Below are 20952 nucleotides of genomic sequence, written 5' to 3' on the forward strand. Positions count from 1 at the left end.
TTTTACGCTCTCCCAGTGCTTACAGCCGATGTAGCAGCGGGTGCCTCTCTTCAGGGCATGGCCCAGCCAGCCCACGTTCTCCTGAGCGCTGGCTTGGACACCCCCCCCCCCCCGTCAGCTCTGCGGGGCGCTCACAACTGGGCGCTCCCACTGGCCTAGCTAGCGTCGCTATCGCTAAAACAGGGCCCCGCTAGAATCAATAGAGGATGCTTTTGCCGTTGTCTTTCCTGGGAGCAGAATCGGGCCCAGACTCTGTGCTTCCTGAGGGTAGGGGTGATTGGTCAGCCGGGGATTTGCTGTTTTCTTCACACCTGCCAGGCTGTCAGGCTCACAACATGGCTGGCTAGCCACTGCCACCTGATGACTAGCGATGCTGCAAGAGGCTGGGATGAAGCCATACAAGGCTCTGCATGCCCTTAAAATATAGTTTGCAAACTATTTCGAAGGCCACTTGAAACATCGCAGATCCCAGCGGAAGCTCAATATCCCACAGAGTAGAAGTAACCCACTTTTCCTCTGTCAGGCGTTCCCTGAGATTATTACTCCCCGCGCAGCACAGGCTGTCTTAGAAAAGGACCAAATAGATCATAATAGCCGGCAAACTGGAAGCAGGGCCCGTTCTCTTCTGATGCTGACATTTGGAGCGACACCGCTAGAGTACGACCTATCCGATGTCAAATGTATTTGTTAAAGTCTTGATTTTGTTTTGCCACAAAAAGCCGCCATAAGAATCGGCTAAACTTTTCTATTTGACCAAATTAAACTTTCCCTGCGGGCTTTCCCTTTGTGTAGTCAGTTTTGTTCTTCAGGAACAACAGATAACTTGTTTAAAGCCAGAAAGATCAATATGAATACAGCCCCTATGCTGTGTGCTTCACGGATAGTCCTAAACTGATCGAAACTGGCAAAGTTTACTACTAAACAAACAAAACTACTCTACTGATTAAATTTTAAAATTCTGTAATTCCCTTAGAAGTGAACTGGAACTGAGAATGGTTCCATCTATGTCTAACAGAATGATCTTGCAGATCTTGCGCCTGCTTTGCTTCGAGTTTGGAAAGATTATTTTAAACGCTCTCCTCAGATGTTTAAAGGGATTTGCTTTACTTGATACCTGCGGGCCAAACAAAAAAAAGTTTTTAAAAGCAAGTGCTGGTTACAATTTACTTTAAAAACAAACAAAAAAACAGCCACCATAAAAGCATTTTTGTTTTCTTTTGTAGAAAATGATAGTGATTTGTTAATGGAAGAGGGAATGGCGTTTACAATAGGTTAGTAACTTTTGTGTATGTTTTTAAAAAAATTTAAAACCATATCCCTATCTTGTCTTTCTTTGATTAGCTTCAAGCACACTTCAGGTTTGGGAATTTCAGTTAGTCTATTCCCATGGGAAGGAAATTGAAAACATCCATTAAATTTTCATTTGTGAAATAGTTCGTAGAAATAGTTGCCAAGAGATAAGATCTGGGAGAGGGAAAGTCTCCAAAAGATCTTATTAAATAACAGATTTGATCCATATTTTTGTAGTGTAGAGATCAGCACGTTTGGGAGCTGTCTTCGCAGAAATAGTATAATCTAATTCTGTAACCAAAGTAATGTTTTTAACACCAGCTATCTGGTGACTATTATGTCATTTGCTTCATGACAGGAGCTGTTGTGTGGTTTTGGATGTATTACATCCTAGCTAACCAGTCAGAATCCTTTCCCTAGAAGGCTGAATGTGCTAAATACCAATCATAGAAAGCTTAAGGGGGGGAAAAGCCCTCTTTCTCACTGTGTGCCTAAATGGTGCAGCAATTAGAGGGAAATAAGAAAATTGTTGTTTTGCTGATTTAATGAACATTTTAAGCCTGTTTTAAAAAATCAAATATTTTAAAACTATCTGCTGTTTTTAAGAGTGGTTGGTGCTTTGGTTATTATCCACGGGGTCTTAATTAAAGCTTGATTGAAATGCCCTTCTTTAGTCTTTCACGAAAAAAATTAACGAGTAACTTCATACCTCATAGTTTCCTTTTCCTGCTCTTTAGTTCTTATGCTAGTGTAGCAATGCAATATAAAAACTCTACCTTTGGGAACCCTTTCTTTTCAGAAATAGGATAACGATGCGTTTTGGCCAGCTCAAAAAACATTTTTCCCTATTACAGAGCCAATCATAATGGAAGGATCCCCTGAACTTAAGATCCTAGAGGATAAATGGACCGCAGTTTCTGTAGACAATAAAAGGTGCCTGAATTTACTTCTTATATATATTTAAACTGTGCCATTGATCACTGACAGCCGGAAGGACTGGGGGAGTCTCATAGGTACTGCTAGCCACCTTTGCCCTTAATAATTGCTAAATGTGTATTTCAGATCAGCTCAGTTTGAACATACCATTGTAATTACCTCAGGAGGAGCAGAAGTCCTTACTCAAATATTGGAAGAACCTTAAGGATGAATTAAGAAGTGGATGAACTTTACTGCGCTCCTGGAGTTTCTATCAGCTTTGCCAAGAAAGATGAGGTTTCTGGGACTTTTACGGGAAATAGGTGCTGTGGCTGCTGTGAGAGGGAATGGAATGGGCAGCTTTAGGGCACAATGTGAGTGACCCAAACTGCAGATTGTTGCCTGATACGTATGTAACACAATTCCGTTGATTTTTTGTAAATCTTGAAGCTAACGTGTGCATTCTAAAAGCAAGAAGAGTTTGGGGTTCTTAATTAGGAAGGGTGGGAAAAGGGGGGACAGATGCGCAAAGTTTTTACTCCTGTTTCCAAGATGCTTGATCTGAACAAACTTATATCGGATGATACTTACTAAATGCAATTGAGAAGACGGAGGGAAATGGGAGTTCCCTGTTATATCCGAGCTGCGAAGTGCTATGGAACAATCTTCCTTCGTTGTGATGAGCACACTGCCATTTCCCAAGCTTGTGATCTACTCTAGTAGGAAAAATAAATAAATAATTTCAAAAGACTTTAATTTCCTAATTGTGACATTTGTGCGATCAAACGCAGAGCTCCTGTTTCTCCTGCGGTCCTTCCCCGCTGCTCTTTGCCCTCTTGGCTCCATTATTTTTTGTAACATAAGAAAAAAGTGATGAAAGCGAGATTCGGAGTGAGCTGAGAAACGTCGTGCCCTTGTTTCATCAACAAGCGCCCTGGTGCTAGAGTTAGCCCGCTTGCCTGTGTTATATTGAGCCTGAGTTTTTCTACAGGGCTCCGCTGCAGTTATAAGGAACTCATTCTACCTTTTTTGAACCTTTAGCAGACATTAAGCCGTGGGCTTTAGGAATAGACTCCTGGTTATTAAATGACCCAGCTTCTCCTCAGGTGGTTGCTTCTTTGGGGGAGTTTGGACTTTTAATCAGAACTGCGACAGTGGTGATCCCATGAATAATGATCATTCATAACTAATAATTAATCCAGTTGCACAACTCCTAGATGAATTGCTAACATCCCCGTCCAGAGCTGTCCTGAAGATTAAGGTTTTGATTTGCCATTAGGTGGCTGCTAATCACCCTCCTTCAATGTGTAAGTGTTTCGAATTTGGGATGGAAAGACACTGGGCGCTGGTGCTGTCCTTGCAGATTCCTAGCCACTGCTCTGTTCGAGAAAGGCGAGTGATCTTCAAAACTGCCACAAGAGCAACGGCAAAGCCAGACTGGTTTTCTTACAGATAACTTATTCTTTTTTCTTCAGCAGCACTTGCCTTCCCTTTGCGACCTGCGATCTTGCCCTGCCTGCTGAATTTTTTGTTCGCTTTTTAGGAGCCCAGAGTGTACTGACTGATTGGGAATCTGGGGTAGAGCAAGTTAACCGAATTCTACTAGATTTACTCTGCTGCTGGGTTGTTTTTTCCCCTGGAACATAGAAAGCTGTCAGCGCTGATCGTTTCTTATAGCTTTTTTGGCAAAGCACAATTCTTACTCCTGGAACCTTCTAAAAGGATTTTTTAGGCACGCAAAGTGACATTTTAAGCACTGCACAGTCGCTCTTTAGATTGATTTGGAAAGTAGCTGACCCTTAAAACCTGCCAAATAAATGACACAAACAACTTTACTAATGCACAGAAGTTACGTAGTCACTGATCCCAGAAAGACCTAGAACCTTTCTATAGTGTACTTGGGAAATATATTTTGTTTCCTGGACACCAGTGTTGGGCTACCAGTTCTTGTATTTAGAAAAACGCTTTGCTCTTTCGCCATGTTGAAAGATTTAATCCCTACAAAAAGTAACAACAGTTTAGTAATGAAATAAAAAGCATACACCGCCGCCCAAATTCCCACCGAGTTGTGGGTCTGTCATCAGGGATGTTGAATTGGTTTTACTGTGTACGTCGGAAGATGCGACAATAAAATATCCTGCCACCTTAATCCCCTTTCAGTTACTACTCCATCCGATCCTTTTGTTCATCTGCTTTCTTACTTTTGACCAACAGTTGGGTTGTAAATATGAAATCAGTCACTTGTATTGGTCTGGACTATTAGCCGAGAATGGTAATATTTCAGCAGCACATACGAGCTGTTCGAAAGCGCCAGGCAATGGATTTTCGTTGGACAACAACACAATTAGCGATTTACAGAAATGCCTAGTGATAAAAGTGAGCAGCAGCGTTCTGCGTGGCACCCCTGCGGTGAGCTGCGCGCACAATGCAATCTAGGGAGACAGACCATTCCCATGTTATAAAATGCTGGAGCGGAGAGTGTGATTTCTCCCCTCAAAGTGTAATCGGATTGCTAGCAATTAGTCCAGCGTCCTGTTTTAGTCTCTGTTTACTGTGAGGTTTCCCCCAAAGTATAAAGTTATTAGGACTACAGGATTTTACCAACTGCTGTGGTAACAAGCTGTTTGGGTAGCAATTATACCGAGGTGGTGGTATTTAGGGTACACATTTATAATCCTAATTATAAAGGTGACTATGAAAGTAAAAAACGCTTCGGCTGCATGGGAAACTAACTCGCTTTTAAAATACTTCACGCAGGCTATGTTTCCAGGCAGACATTACGCAGGAGGCTTAAAAGAATTTAATTATTTTCCCCCATTGATTTGCTAGCACCAAACTTTTTTTCAGCTTGTAGATGGGCATCTGGATACCATCACACCCAGGCATAACTTCAACTAGGGCTGCGCCGCTGCTCCCCCGTGACTTTCCCAACACGTAAAATATTTGAGTCTTTGCCTGGAAGAGAATATATCTTCTCGTTGCTCAGAACCACGCAAATAAATAAGCCATCCAAGAACAGGTGTTGTGTACAATTACAGCGGGCTTTTGTGAACCCGTGCCTCTGAATTAAGGGTACGAAACCGAGTTCGGCATTGGTTGAGGATCATAACGATCTTTTTGATTAAGAGAGGCTTTAGACACTCTCCAACGATGTGTGTTGTGTGCGTATCTATTCTACACACACACAACTCCAACCCCAATAAATAGAGAGGAGAAAAAGCCAAGCCTTTCCATCCCGCGCCTTCATTTATTTGTGAGACATGCAGTTATCAGAGCCCCAGCGTAAAGTATTCGGAGCTCGTTTATGGAGAGCACGTTTAAAAAAATGCATATGATTAAGCGAATGAAAGTAAGATCTCCTGCACCACCATGAATCCGGAATAAAAATAGTGAAGCCAATGAGTTACTCAATGTCCACAGGAGTAACCGAGAACAGAATCTGACGCCTATCTACGCCAAGTGGAATCCATCCACGATAGCCCAGATGTGAGTACACTCATGCACCGCATGTATCTAGCAATGAACAACCTCAGCAGCATACTTTTGTTGCGTAGTTGCCATATTTGCAGCTGTCTGGAATAAATTACTTGGTCTGTCTAGCCAGTTCCCTTCAGTTTGTCTACAGATATTAATTAATCACACCTCGCCTAGATCTTTGATAAAAGGTCACCATCCCCTCTCTGTCCAAGAGCACAAACCCGCCTCGAACGATCACTTACATCGCCAGGGCTGAAAGGATGAGCACGGGGGAAGAGAGCTGATTGCCAGAGGAGTCCATGTGAGGATACATCATTGCCCCTTCTTCCCGTACCAATCCGCAGCTACTTTATGAAAATGAACTTTACGCATCGCAACCAAAAAGGATATAAAACAGGCGCTAGGAAATGGGCAATTAAAACCGACAGAGCCACTAAAGCAAAAAAGAGCTAAGAGGCTCAGACTTGTCAGCTTGCACAGTCATTAGCTGGCTGCTTCAAACATCACCACTGGCTGAAGAGTTTACATATCTTTTGAACGCCGGCAAAGGTATCTGCCTGTGTTTGGGGGGCTAGAGGAATCCCAGCCACGCTTCCTGCTTTATTTCTGCCCCCCATCAGCTACTCTGAGCGAGAAATATCAGGAGCAGCAGCTGCAGGAGCTCAGAGAAGAGAAGCCTCCACTAATATCTGTAACGACATCAGCAATGCAATTTGTTTGGAATGTTCATTTTTATTGGTGTTCTCCCTTTGCCAAACTGCGCTTGATGACATGGATTTGGTTCTGTGGTAACTGCGCACCCTAGACAATCTAGGTGTAACCGAGAAAGTTCAGCTCAGGCCAGATCAAATCCCAGGCTGTTTAATGCTGAAAGGCTGCATGTTGCTATTAGTGTTAAATATATGGCTAATTATGCGTATGAAAATTAAACATCAGTGTTATGCTAATAGGGCCGCCTTCAGCTGTGTATCAGAGCACTTGAGACTAGCATTTAATCAAATGAATCAGTAACTAATACATCTGCACGTGTGAACTTTCACAAGATCATTTTCCTGTTACAGCCACACACCACTAAATTATGAAAGAAATAATTATCAACACTTTCTAATTATCTAACAAAGTAATTTGGGATACAGCGGAGGCTTTCTGTGCAGGATCTCCAAAGTCCCACCTTGGCCCCACGCTCGTACACGGAAGTTTTTGCCTCAGGTTGGGTTTCAATGCACAATTTAGATATTTTAGGGAGGAAAAAATTGAAAAGGTCCAGCAATGCTGAGCTCAAAACCTGAGCAATGCTTTCTGAGCTGGTATAAATCAGTGTGACAGATATTAGTGGTATTTGTGTGTATACACAATTCATGCATTTTATATAGATGCAAAGAAGCATGCACTGTGTCTATGGATATACGTGCATACACACACACACAAAGTATGCGCTAAAAGAAATACAACATCAACATTATGCTAATTGCAGCTTAGCCCCCACGATCGTGTCTAGGCGCTAGCTGCTGCATGCTGAAGTAGTAATCAGTGGGTGGCAAGAGGCCTTTAGCAAGATCCATTGGATCTAGTCTCGTTGGGAGGAGACAGGCAGGGTCACCTTTCCCAGAGCACCTCGCCACCACCTCGTGTGTTTCAGAGAGGAACAAAGCAGCGCAGGTTGGTGTGACACCCCCAGGGCCTGGTGCCACGTCCGGGCTAGGGGAGGGGGTTCTTTGGGGTGCTGCCGTGCTTCCTGCGTGCCTTCGCTGCCCATGCCGTGTCTCCAGGGCAGGCAGAGGCGGCGATTCCGCTCGCTTGTTTCCTAATGTGTTATGGACGCAGCGAATCAGAGTGGGTGGGGGAGAGGCTGGCTGGGCTTAGGAGCGGGCTCCAGCGCGGTGCACAGAGGGCTGCCGGGAGGGAGCGAAGCCTCCTGGCTGGCTGGCTGGCAGGCTCCTCGCCTGGAGTAACTTTGGGCCGCCCGCCCCTGGTTGTAAGTCTCTCTCTCTCTCGCCGCCTTCATTGTGCTCGACGGCGGTGTCTCTTCCAGCTGATCACACACAGGGGCCGGGGGACTCTCAGCTCACCGCGTCCGGCTCGTCTCACTCACTAGGGTCCAGGCGAGCCCCAAGCGCCTTTGACCAATCCAAAGCGATTATGCAAGACGGCGGACCAATCAGCTCCGCCAGCTCATGAATATTCATAGGCTTGGCTGAGTCAAAGCTTTTAGGCGAGTTTGTGTAGATCTACAGCATCATGCTTAGACTTTTCAAAGAGACAAACTCCATTTTCTTATGAATGGAAAGTGAAAAGCCCTGTTCCGCTTAAATTGGGTTCTTTCCTGTCCTGAGAAACACAACAGACCCCAAAAAGGCACGCGGAAGAGAGAACCCACACACAGACCAAGCGACAAGAAATGACCATGACTACCATGCCAGAGAGTCTTAATAGCCCTGTCTCAGGGAAGGCTGTCTTTATGGAGTTTGGGCCACCCAGCCAGCAAATGTCTCCTTCTCCCATGTCCCATGGACACTATTCCATGCACTGTTTACACTCAGCGGGCCACTCTCAGCCTGACAGCTCGTACAGCACAGCTTCGTCCTTCTCCAGACCGCTGGGCTACCCCTATGTCAACTCGGTCAGCAGCCACTCGTCTAACCCCTACATCAGTTCAGTGCAATCCTACCCCAACAGCTCCAGCCTGACTCAGACCCGGTTAGAGGAGACAGGTAGGTGCACTTGGCTTTGGGGAGGGGGGAGGAGTGGGGGAGGGGAAGGGAAAGAGGGAGGGCGGTTGCTTGTATCAAAATATATCTATAAAAATAAAATAAAAATAATTAGCCAGAAAAGGCTGAGGCTCAGCGAGGATCAGTACACAGAGCACACAATGCCCGGCTGGAAAAAAATCAACCCAGATGTGCACGTATTAGTCTTCGTAATTATTTATTGCGTAGCGCTATAAACAATGTATGCAATTAAGGGTAATTAAACCTAAACTGCAGCCTGTAAAAATAGCAAACTTTCTCTGGGAAGAAGCCTGGACTGCCATAATCGCCTGGAGTCTTTGTTAGCTCCACTTGTTCTTCACTTTTCTTTTCTTCCTTCTCATTATTGGTATTGTTGGTGCTGCTTCGGTTATGTGACTGCTATTTACTGTGCCTCGTTTGTGCTTGTAGGGGCCGACTCGGAGAAAAGCACCGTGGTAGAAGGAGGGGAAGTTCGCTTTAATGGGAAAGGGAAAAAAATCCGCAAGCCCCGGACTATTTATTCCAGTTTGCAGTTGCAGGCTTTGAACAGGAGATTCCAGCAAACTCAGTACTTGGCTCTGCCCGAGCGAGCGGAGCTCGCCGCCTCGCTGGGACTCACCCAGACACAGGTACAGCGGCAGCTGCTCCGTCCTCCCCGCCACACGGCCCTTCTCAGCGCTCTGCTTTTGCCCCTCTATCCCCCTCTCTTGCACCGAGCGGCCCTGCACTGCCCAGTGGGCCCCTGGAGCCCCGCTTTGTGGAGCGCCCGTGCTCCGGTTTTGGCTGGGGGCTTGGAGGCCCCGCGGGGCCGGACAGCTGGAACAATAGAGCTAATCATGCGCAGCCTTCCACACCCCCCCGTCTGCCAGCGTCGCCCTCTCCTGCCGCCAGCCGCCGGGCAGCTTCTCCACGGGCCTTTCTAGCCTGATCCTCGCGGCACGTTTGAAACGGGAATCTCGGCCTTTCCCAGAGCCCAGCGCGGGTTTGCCCGGTCGCCTGTAGCGGTGGGCGCCCGGCCGCTGGGTAGCTGTCTCGGCTAGTCCGGAGCTGCACCACCAAAGCAAAGTTGCCTGCTCGGGTAGAAAAGAGCGAACGTGACAAACCCTGGTCCCCCCGCCCCGCTAGCACAGGCAGGTGAAAGGAAACCCGGAGCGAGACTCCGGTGCATTTAAAAAGGGGCGACTTGTGTCTCGATTGTCTCGCTGCTCCGAGCCGGTTTGGAAAGGACGACTCCGCTAGCTACGGCTGCCCACGTGCACCGCTGTCCTGGGCGCGGGAAGGGGGACACGGGCACTGCTAATCCCCGAATCTTTGCTTTGACAGCACCACCCTGGGAGCTGGGGGGAAGCCTGCCTGCTGCAAAGGCAAGTGGGACTGGACGCTTCAAAGCCTGAGCCCGTCCGCCCCGCGCGAGTGTCTTTCTGCCCTTTGTCCGGGAATTAGGCGTTCATTTCGAGCCGTCACAACTTCCCGTGTTCAGAATAGGAGTCAGGGCTGGCTGAGAACTTCCCATTATCCCGCTGGCACGTCTCTGTGCGGAGCACGGCCCCTCAGACAAAGCCGTGCGAGCAATCCCGTCCCCCTCTGCCCTTCTTCCCATTCAGTAATGCCTTTATTGTATTCCAGGTAAAGATCTGGTTCCAGAACAAGCGATCTAAATTCAAGAAGCTAATGAAGCAGGGAGGGGCCGCTTTGGAAAGCAGCGCTCTGGCGAATGGCAGGGCGCTTTCGGCCAGTTCTCCCCCAGTACCCCCAGTGTGGAACACCACCTCGTCATCGGGTAAGACCTCTACGGGGACCCCGGGCACTTACATACCCAGCTACACATCGTGGTACCCGTCAGCCCACCAAGAAGCTATGCAGCAACCTCAGTTGATGTGATTACAAACCGGTTTCCCCTTTTCAAGCACTATCGGTCCAGAAAAATAAATCAGTCCAATAAATAAACAGAGGGAAAAAAGAGGGGAAAAATAAAATGAACAAACAATCGAGAAAGAGGTCTCTTGCCCATAGAGCCATCCGTACGGCACTGTAGTGTGGTGCAGACAAGCACAGATGTGATGCGGGGCTGGTTCCCAACTGCTGACAGCTGACAGAGCAGCCATTAGATCATCCGGAGAACAGCCTGGGAGCAGAGAGAAAATCCGGCCCTCAGCTTTGTGGGACAATCAGAAAAATATGTTTGTAGGGGGAAAAAGCTCTCCTCTGTCCTGTCTGTCTGTGTCTAGCCTGATGAAATGTAGGTCACTTATTTACTACCCCCACTCCTCTTTAACAGCAATGCGAAAACAACCTGTACTATAGCCAGATATTTTTCTTTGCATTTTCCTGTACCCTTCACGACTCATCTCTGTACATTTTCATTGTTGTTGTTAAAAGGAGAGCTGGGGATTAATTTATTGACTTAAATTACCACTGTAAGAGTGCTAGAAACACATGGACTATTTGGTTTGCAAAGGGCACTGTTTCAACGCACAGTTTACTTTGAACAAAACAAAACAGAAATCAGCAAAAAGAAGGATTTGATTTTTAACTTTTACACTAACTTTTATACTTTGCTGGTGTGGAGAGGTTTGTTCCGAGTAGTTTGCGTTTTGAGTTTTTTACATCGCTAGTGTTATTTAACAAAGAAAATAACTACACCTTATTTAATACGGAAAGGGAACCACTGCGGCTGTGGATGGCTTTTTCATAATGTAAAGAGAGGGAAAAGGAAGAAAATAGTTCTCTATACTCAGCAGCTGGAAAGAGATGGCAGGGAAGAAGAGATGCCCATTGGCTCTAACGTGACACAATTCAGCTTTAAACGAAATCCCGAGGCTTTACCACAGAACGCCAGTTTATTTGAAGTCTACATGCGCTACTGAAGTGCAGGATCTGATCGCTGTACATATTTTATTCTTAATTATTATTATTATTGTTCTGTAAACATGTTGCACAACTTTAGCCTTTTTTCCGTTCCGTTTTGTGTGGCTGTAAAACATGATGCTTTGTGACCTGAGATCTTGACATTTGACTTGTGAAGTTCGGAAGATGTGATAAACTGAGATCAGTTGTGTTTAGTGTTCTATATGTTCAAAGTTTAGTTTTATATTGAGAATGTTAACTTATTGCTTTGTATCTGGGGAAAAACACAAATCTTTGTACATAAGTTATAAAGTTTCTTTGAGACAGTAAAATTATGGTTTGGAAAAAGAGCCGCTGCATGTGTTCTGTTTATCGCTTACGCATTTTCCCACGTGCAGCGTTTGCAGCAGAGTCAAGGTGGGAAAACTGCAATCCGATCTGAAGAGACATTGACATATACGCTATCAGCTGAGGTTTCACGCTCTTTCCTCAGCAAAGGAGAGTGCGAGCCTCTTTTAACTCTGGGAATTAGACCTTGACCAAGGGACCGGCTGTCTCCTCTGTAAATCTGAGCCTCTTGGAGATCAATCCACGTGGGAGACTTTCCAGAGAGAGATTTTAACCGGGCGAAAAAAATCAAGAGATCTCATTGATAGATCTCTATCGGCGTCTAAATAAGGGGCTTGCTGTGTTGCAGAGGGTGTGTGTGTGTACAAATATATATATGATATGCCATAGTGACATACATATGCTATTGATGTATATGCATGTGACTGGGAGATCCCATCGGGAATTTCACAGAGGCAATATTAAAGATACCCCACCTTTCGATTTCAAAACGATCCTGTCTGTGAAAAAAGACACAGACAACTCACAACGCGCAGGCTCCTTTGGGTTTTATATTGGCTTCATTGTAACTCGACAGCAGCCACTGGTTGTTTGTTTTGTTTTGTTTGTTTGTTTTTGTTCGGGGGGCCTCCAGAGATGTTACTAACATCAACTTTGGCTCTGTTTATTACCAATTCTCCGGCCCGAAGTTCCTCTTTAACTCATTTCTGCCCCCTCTCGTTCCATCGTCCCCCTGACTCTGTTTTGATGCATTCTTTGTCCTGTCCAGGGCAAACCGAGGTGCTGCCGTCGGCTCCCCCTTTCAGCTTCTCTTGGGCTGGGCGCAAGCTTTTCCCCTTGGCTGAACGGCGGGGGAAGCAGTGGTGTGTTTTGAGTGAATGGTTAGAAGCAGCAGAAAGTGCTACACGAAAAGGCAAAGGGTTGGAGACAAGAAAGTTAAAGTGGAGAGGAGGTTTAAAATAGGGGTGGGGGTTACTAGTTCAAAGGGGCTTGCACCGGATGCTGGGGGCTGAGCGAGCGCCTTGAGTGGCTCGCTGTTCTCTAACCACACAGCGTGTTTTTACACCAGGCGTCAAAACCTGAGCCCCTGGCGCATGGCGAGGTTCACCCGAAGCCATCCCGCGTGCCAGGCGGCCCGGGCCGTTACTTTCGTCTTTCCCTGGAGGGACACGTTACAAGGCTAGATTGGCAGCTCTAGACATCAGCTGTACAGAGAATTCCAGCTCTAGAACTCGGGGCCTCTCTTCAGGGCCAAACTGGGGGAGGGCGTGGCGGGCGCCTGAAAGGAGCAGAGCCCAGAGTGTGAGTACCTGCGGGGGCCTGGTTAGTTTCCTCTAGCGGGAGCCATGGTTTTGGGTGCCCCTGGCACTAAGGAGGGCACAGGCCTAGCTTTAAAGACTCCAAACAGAGTTTAGCCCGCGGCAAATGCACCACAAGGTTGTAGGCTCCGAAAATGTCTCCCAGTGTTGTTGGGGCGTTGCTGCTTTCCGTGTGTCTGTGTGTGTGATGGCGCTGGGGACTCTGATACAAGGGTTTGCAAATGATTATTGTGCAGAGGAGCTTTTCCCTTCCTGCCCATGTTGGATCTGAGCAGTTCTGACACTCAGCTTGTGTGGGCCAGTGAGGATTTGCTGTCCCTGAAAACTCACTTGGTCAGGGCAGGAAATGAAGGAACATGTTTCGGAGCGAGCCGTCAGCAATCCCAGGGACTCTCTGAAGGATACTCTTTGCCCTCATATCCCCCAACCTTAAGCAATACAATCGCTGCCGGACATTTGCAAGCTAATAAGGCTATCAAACAACAGATATAAAATAGGGGCTTCCTTTCACAGCTGCCGCACAATAGAGCTCTGGTGGGGAAAGAGCTGCAACACGCTACAGGATTCTGTCGCTCACATTAGCGAGTTTTTTGCTAAATTTAATTTCTGACTAAACCAATCTAATCATTTAAAGAGTTATTTAAGACCCAGGTTTGGGCTTAGACATGCCAACGTATTAAAATGACTTTGCAAAAATCATATGACCACAGCTGTAAGTTCGGTTAAAGCCTTATAAATCAGAACACAGTTGTCACATGGTAGATTTGATCTGGGAAGCCTCTGTGTCTGTTTTTTATTCTGATTGCAATGGGTGGATCTGCATGCAGTTTCCATTTGGGGGGGGGGAGGAAGAATCCCTCCCGGGAGGCTGCGTACAAAACGGTAATGATAAATTTATCGATTTTTGTTGTGACACGCACCCATTTTTCAATTCTTGGTGATGAGTGATCAGATGATACGGTCATGTCTAATGTACTTTCAAAAGATAAGGCACGGGGTACAGTTACTGGTAAACACAGGACTGGAGCAGGAGACTTAAAGGGGAAAAATAAGGGAGATCCACTGCATTTTGAATTTACAGGGAATGAAAGGTTCTGGCCGGAGAAACACTGCAGAAACACCCTATATTTCCTGCAATGTCACAGGCTAACATATGAGCAATAAGCAACTACCAGCACCTGTTTCTGAACAATAATTGTTTGACTGAGACGCTACATTATTTACAGATAAATCTCACACTCCCCAGCCTATTGCAGTCAGAGACCAAACGCCTTCCACCGGACTAAAAGGGTGTGGTCAAGCATATTGGAACACTTTTAGATATATTAGCTTCTTCTAATTCAATAACGTCTTGCTAACAGTTCAAATAGAGAAATTATTAGTTTTCTCTCAACTAGGCGGTCTTCAGTTAGAGTCTATTATAATTGTACATTTGAAAATGTTAAGCTCAATACAGGCCTAATTAATTCTGCCTTGTTGCTGACAAGTAGTTCATCAAATATCTGATTCGAAGATTTTCATAATGAGGATATTAATTAAACTATGAATAATCCAAAGGTGCTTATATTGAAACAATACCTCATTACAATGATTAAATACTGATTTCGAATATTATACCTTTACCAATTGTCACTCTGCAAACAACCGTATAGATGGCTCTGTAAATGGCAAAATGCAATTTTGGGACATTTTTTTTCTTGTTGGAAAAAAATGTGGCCCTCATTTTCAAACACTTCTGAAATAGGCTACACACCGCTTAATGATGATCAAAATGACTCTTTTCTGCAAAAAAGACCCCAAAGTGTGCGTACAGCTGCAAACCCAAGAGGGTCAGCATCATTTCACTGTATTCTCTTCTTGATTACAAGCCGAGCCCATCAAACACAACATAATTACAGTAATTTCAGGTTTATTTATTCTAATGCAGTTTCCCCATCTCTCTGGTAATTATGAGCAATTTTTTCGCCCAGGGAATCTTTTTGCATTAACAAAAGAGATAACGCACTGAAAGCCAAATTTGCTGTGCATTGAGAAAAGGGAAGGAAAAAAAAATAAAATAGGTGCGAGCTGCCATCTCTGCAATTCTCCTATATTGGAGCTCTGCAAATTGCTTGCAGGTGTACGGAGCAGGACTGTCAATAGGAAGGGGCTTCCAAATTAGCAAATGCACAATGTCGAAGTAATGAAGACAGACTTAGCAAAATTGCCAAACAACAGATATCTCTTTAATATCTTCCACCAAAAAAATGGGGAAAAAAGTCCTCTGGCGTGTCTTGTAGGACTCCCTGAATAGCTGGGGTTGGTGTACATGTGTCAATCTAATTGCAGAGCAGCGCACAGCCTCTGAATCGAAAAATGTTTTAAAAATCAGAGTCCAAATCAATGTACATTTGATGTCTCCCCCCCGTGTTAAAAATAAATCCACATTTTTTGTCCTAATCAAATATAGTTCCAGTCCTCTATCTTCCCTGCAGCTTCCTCACAAGTATTACAGCAGAGGGAAAAGTTTGATTTGTCTTAGTTCCCCCGATATTTATTAATCCGTGAGGAATTTGCACGTTTGCGAAAAATCACCGAAACCAGAAAATACACCCTACATTAACAAAAATATAGCAGAGAGCTAATTATTCAGCTCAGCAGCAACTAGAAAAAGAAACGCTCATCAATAAAACCAGGCTCCTCTTTTGTGCCTTAGATTTCCCTTCTAACAAACCTGCGTTCTCTCCACTCGGCATCCCAGCCTCTTTATTAAAACAGGTGGGAGGAAAAATCGTATTTGATCGCACAGGTCAGCAGCCTGGGATCATCACACCGCTGCACATTTCTCTGTAGTTTTATTATTGCCGATTTATTCCAAAGCAAACACCGAAAGCCAGTAGCTCTACAAACACAGTATATTCTGTACACATCCACCACAGACCCCATGAACAGCACCATCTAGATTTCTCGACACCCCCCTTCCCGTTACACTGTGAATCTTTAGGGATCTAGCATCAAGGGATCTCCCCCTTTCATAATCCTGACAACTGACAAGAAGTTTTGATGGAAGAATTAGTTGGTGCATACATAATCACTCCCCCACCCCTCTGCTCCCCGCGCTAGGAAACTTATCGACACAGCGCATTCATCCACCCTTCAGAAAAATGAAACTGTGTTGCCACCCTTACCTTCATTCTCAATTTCAGTTAATCTGGACACAATTCTGTGCTTTACAACAAATCAAAGGACGGATAGCGGCATTTTTGCTATGAAAGTTACAGGAGAAAGGGAGTGAGAGAAAGGATGGAGAGGAAAAAAAAGAAGAAGCCAAGCACAATAATAATATCCCGAGAGTGCAAATGTGGATTGAAATCCCCCAGAGATGAAGATGCCTCTGAGAGCAGGAGCCTTTTTGCAGCTCCGCTCTTGCAGAATATGACTGAAATTTTCTGCTATATAGCCTCTGTCTTTATAGCTGATGAAAAAAATTGCAGATTATTAGCATAAATGTTTACTCTTCATTACGCTGATGACATTGTGCACTCGAGATCTTGGTAATCTTTGGGAAAATTATGAGTAATTTTTAAAAATTTTAAAGCAGCAGCAGTTACCATGCAATTCAGGCTAATTCTGCGTAGGCTCCGAACGGATATAATTATCGAGGAGTCAAGATGTTATGCTAAAAACTATGCATTGATATTCCCATTTATTATGTACATACAACTTTGACAATGTTGATGCTTGAAATAGCAGGAAATTGTCTTGCGCAAAAATTACAGTCCATATTAGGACATGTGAAATTGCGAAGAATTATATAGTAATTGCAGGCTTTCAGATGGGAGAGCCAGAATGCTCAAACTAGTGCAAATGTGGATAAAATTACAGATCAGAGCAAAAATTAGGGAAAAAGGGGGTCTGGGATTTTTCAAGTTGGCTATAGGATTCCGGAAGTGTCTAATGCCACATGATTGCTACAGCTTTAGGGTAGATATTCATGCCTCAAGTAACTCCTTTGCCAGAGCTGCTTTAATTCAATTTCTCGTGCCTTTTCTCTTAATAGGGGCAAATGAGGAAATTGCCTACCCATGGCAAAATTTCACCAGCCTCTCCCTGCAAATTTGCCAGGAAGATGATTGCCCCCCTGGCTCAGGTTGGATTCCGGGCTGAATCCCCCTGGACTCAATCTGGTAACTGAGCTGGGGAAGTTAATTACACCAGATTTCCTCCCACCCTTCTTCTCTCTTTCTCTCTCTGGCTCAGCTCCCCCTCCCATCCTGTCTCCTCCCCCCTCTCGGGGGCCAATGCAGCGAGGAGATCGGGGCGAGCTGCACAGCTCTGACCCACGGCTGGAGCCACAGCGTGGCAGCAGCCCCTCCACCCCACAGGAAAAGAGGGTGCGGCGGGAGGAGCCCTCCCAGCAGCAAGTAGCAGGAGCCGGACAGGCAAATCTGAGCACACTTGCTGCTAAAGGTGCATAAGAGCTAGGGAGAAAACTGAACCCTCCCGCCCCACTTTCTCCTGCCCAGCGCCACTTGAAACCATCCCAGCGGTTTGCACGTTCCGACCTCAGCTTCCACCCCACCTGGTCACCCCTTTATTCTGCCTGAGAACGTGACCTGCCCGTCAATGCTTCCTGGCTGTGGAGTGGGGCGCTTCCTCTGGGAGGGTGAAGTTTTCTCTGTCCGCGCTCCAAAGCCTACAATCAATGGAGCAATGCCAGGGGCTGGAAAGGGCTCCTTGTTCTGGGGGCACTTCGTTCACACTGAACTCGGATAAGGAGGGAAGAAGGAACAACAACACCCCCCCTTTTAGCCCCATTTTATAGCCTTCCTGCTAATGAAATTATGGGCATTTGGAGCGCCTAGACTAGAGCAAGTCCAATACAAAAGCAATCGCGCCCAAGGAAAGGCGAGGGGAAAGGCTAGTTTGGGAGCTCAAAGCCATGGCCTGAAAGATGAGCCACTGGAAATGCCCAGGAGCGGGAGGTCCCGGTGGTATCTGGATTACATGGCAATCAATAAAAGGGGTTTTCAGGACCAGTCTGTGTGTCTGCCCGTCGCGATCTTCCAGTTTTATCATGTCTCACGTTCTCAGTGGGGGCGCTTACACAGATGGATATTTTTGACAGCCCCGGGGCGGAATGTAGCATCTTGTCATGTAGCAATCACTGACACAGCACATCCCTATTATGCAGACGGCCTCGCTTCGTGAGGCATCGGGACCCTGCTCCCTCCCCCCGGCCTGCCCTGAGGCGGTGTCACGCGCGTGGCCGGGCTCTTGAACCCAATACACCGAGGCAACCCTCAGCCCTAGCGCCGCGAAGCTCCCGCGCCCCCCGCAGCTGCTCCAGGAGCCCGGCGAGGTTGCGGGGTGCGGCGGCCTCATGCTCTGCCCGGCTGGGCTGCGGGCAGAACTGACACACGCGTGGTTGGTGCAAAGCGCAAATCCGCGTCGCGGGTGGGCGCAGCGATTAGCTAGCGGGGAGACGCGGTAGGAGCTTTGCCCCTCCTGGAGCGAGCCCCGCTCTGCGGTGCATGTGGGGGCCGCGGCGGAACTAAGGCTGTGCGTGGAGAGACGCCTTGCGGGGCTCTGTGCAAGGAGCTCCCGGCACCCGGGGTGCGGCACGCGCGGGGCGTTTCAAAGCAGGCGATAGGGAGCAAAGGCAGACGGCAGAAGGGCTGCTCCCTTGAGGTACGCACGCCGCTCAATGTCCCTTCCAAACCGCACTCAGGAGCCGCACGGACTGAGATCTCCAGTTGCTTGCCCTGGCGAGGAACGAGGAAGCCTGCGGCTCTAAGGCGCATTTCTGTCCCTGTTGAACGCACTGACAAGTTTGGGGGGGGAAGGGAAAGGTGGTTTGTTTATTTGGTCCTTGCCGAGTTGCACAGAAGCCAAGGAGGTTCATGGCCCATCGCTCCCAAGGTGGCTGGTTGTCTTTGAAACTCTTCCTTCACCTGCCGAGCCCCAGCCAGCCTGGCTTTTTTTCAGTGGTTTGCTCCCAAGTGACACATGAAATGTGCACCCCGGGCCACAAATAATCCTGGCTAGAAATTTAGAAACTCCTGTGGCAGACAGAGGACCTTAGTTAGATGCATTGCCCTTCCCAGCACCTGCCAAAGTTTGGCCTTCCCTTGCCACTGCCCCGGTGCAGCCCAAAGGAGACCACAATTGAGATTTATGTGTTGATAAAGTCGGGTTGTTTCCCGGTGGATGCCGGGGATGTGACTGTTTCCCATTTCCATTTGTCATCAGCACGTTTGGAAGGGCCATTCATAACGGGGGGAGGGGAAGTCTGCCAGGGGCCGCATCACAGGGCCCTGTGTTTGGAGAGGGCTGCAACTTGTGAGAAATGTTTCCAAGAGCTTTGCCTGGGGCGGCTGTGGAGACTCTCGCTTCCTCCCCCTTCTTCCCCCGTCTCTGTCTCTCATGCAGTCACTCGCCCTCCCTTTCTGTCTCCCCGTCCGCTCCCATCTCTCTCTCCTCACTCCCCTCTTCCTGCGTCTCCCCCTTTCCTTTCCGTGCCCCGCCTCCCCTTTCCTCGCCCCAGTTTTCCCTCCCTTGTCTCCCTCTCATCCCGGGGGAGAGTGTTCGGGGCTCCCTGGAGCCATCTGCCTTGCCAGGCTCTGAGACTCCGCCGTGTCTGCGGGCCGACCCAGCCCACCCCAGCGCGGCTCTCCCGCCCGCCTCCTCTCATGCCAAGGCCTGTTGCGTGATTCCAAGTGGGGCGGCACATTCCCTGCCCCAGGCGCTGTGGTTCAGGCCTCTTAGTCATCTTGTCTGCAGCGGAGGCCTCAGCACCAGCCCGCTTCTCTCCTCTGTTCCTTGCACCGCTGAAGGCTCCACTGTTAAGCATCAGCGAGATCTAGAGAAGCTCCACAGATAAAAAGGTCGCCTTGGGTTTGGATCCCAGCCTGCTTCCAGCCAGTGCCTTTGGGGCAACCCTTCACACCCTGCTCTTTCATGTGCACTCTGGGAGCTAAGGCAACAGGAGCACGATGTTACAGAGCTTCTCCGAAAATACCTCATGTCAAAGAGCAGCATTGGAGGCCTGAGCCATTAGCACTGACACCTCCCCTGGGATCCCATCCAGGAGCTTTGGGGGGGGGGCGGGTCAGAACCCCCAGTTAAGCTCTGCGAATAACAAAAGCTCTTGCAACAGCTGTGTCAGCAGAAGCGTTTCCATTTTTTGTCATGCAACGATAACAGTCCCCTTTGCTGTTCCCAGCCCAAACGGACCTTGAACAGCAAAGTCAAGTGCTTCTGGCTAGTTGTACTCCTCCAACAGCACAGAAAAAAAATAAAAATAAAAAAGAAATAGTGCTGTGCTGGTGGGGACAAGATAGGGCCAAACTGGGATGTCAGATCGGTTTGAAACTAGAGTAACTCCATTTATTTCAGTAGAACTCAGTCCAGATGAGCACTGGTGCAACTGAGGAAAGTTGTGGCCTACCCCGTTGGTTTTATTTGTTTTAATCTGTTTTATTAATCACCAAACTAAGGAAGCTCGGTAAAGAATTTGTTATTATGTGAAATGTAATCAACTGGCACCTGTTCTGATAGAAGGAAGAGATCTAGACCTTCCTACAACTCCCACTGGCCAAAATCGGACTTAGATTGAGGCCTACCCTGAATGGAGATCACTCAAAACAGCTCCACCGGCACAGGTTTTAGCGCAGCAATCATTGGGATCCCAGCCCTCCTCTTGGCTGTGGTGTGTGGGCAGAACTAGGCAGCCCTGCCTAGCAGCCGCGCCAAGGCACTGGGGAAGAGGCACTTGGTGTTGGAAATAGGTGGTTAATAATGAATTTTAAAAGCTTCGTGAAGCTGGGGGGGCCAACGGTGACCACTCAGGGCTGGAATCGGTTACCGGTGTCGCCGCCTCTTGTGTCATCCTGGGGCCTAGAGGAGCTGCAAGTCGGCAGGAGACAGTCCCGGGCTAAATGTCTGTGGCGCCAGCGCGCTGGGGGGAGGGGCCGAGTCTGGCGTTGCCAGAGGCTTGCTGAGTGATTCATGGCTGCTGCCTCCTTGCTGCAGACTGGCAGGGGCGA

General features: G+C 47.3%; 2 protein-coding genes and 1 long non-coding RNA gene across 3 annotated transcripts in view; 2 read left to right on the forward strand and 1 right to left on the reverse strand.

Moving 5' to 3' along the window:
• The window catches only part of METAP1D (methionyl aminopeptidase type 1D, mitochondrial), a 70661-nt gene extending 67705 nt beyond the window's left edge, over window positions 1–2956 (forward strand). Inside the window, exons 8-10 of the mRNA XM_075933629.1 lie at window positions 1224–1271; window positions 2145–2223; window positions 2353–2956. Of these exons, the coding sequence (XP_075789744.1) occupies window positions 1224–1271; window positions 2145–2223; window positions 2353–2431 (206 nt within the window). The 3' untranslated portion in view covers window positions 2432–2956. The remainder of the gene's footprint in view (window positions 1–1223; window positions 1272–2144; window positions 2224–2352) is intronic.
• LOC142830191 (uncharacterized) lies at window positions 980–6064 on the reverse strand. Its single transcript, XR_012905213.1, has 3 exons — window positions 5925–6064; window positions 2797–2921; window positions 980–1114 (listed from the first exon to the last, which is right to left on the reverse strand). It is a non-coding gene; the product is annotated as an uncharacterized LOC142830191 (long non-coding RNA).
• DLX1 (distal-less homeobox 1) lies at window positions 5916–11607 on the forward strand. Its single transcript, XM_075933630.1, has 3 exons — window positions 5916–8393; window positions 8841–9040; window positions 10038–11607. The coding sequence occupies exons 1-3, from the start codon at window positions 8081–8083 to the stop codon at window positions 10290–10292; spliced, it is 768 nt and encodes a 255-aa protein (XP_075789745.1). The 5' UTR covers window positions 5916–8080; the 3' UTR covers window positions 10293–11607.
• The last annotated feature ends 9345 nt before the right edge of the window (window positions 11608–20952 follow it).

The sequence above is a fragment of the Pelodiscus sinensis genome, chromosome 7 (genome assembly GCF_049634645.1).
Source record: "Pelodiscus sinensis isolate JC-2024 chromosome 7, ASM4963464v1, whole genome shotgun sequence".
NCBI lineage: Eukaryota > Metazoa > Chordata > Testudines > Trionychidae > Pelodiscus > Pelodiscus sinensis.

Bases quoted from the DNA above. Each gene is read 5' to 3' on its own strand.
- DLX1 (XM_075933630.1), top strand. From the start codon at position 8,081: ATGACCATGACTACCATGCCAGAGAGTCTTAATAGCCCTGTCTCAGGG. The intron at 8,394-8,840 runs GTAGGTGCACTT...TTGTGCTTGTAG, and splicing joins GACCCGGTTAGAGGAGACAG to GGGCCGACTCGGAGAAAAGC. The intron at 9,041-10,037 runs GTACAGCGGCAG...ATTGTATTCCAG, and splicing joins TGGGACTCACCCAGACACAG to GTAAAGATCTGGTTCCAGAA.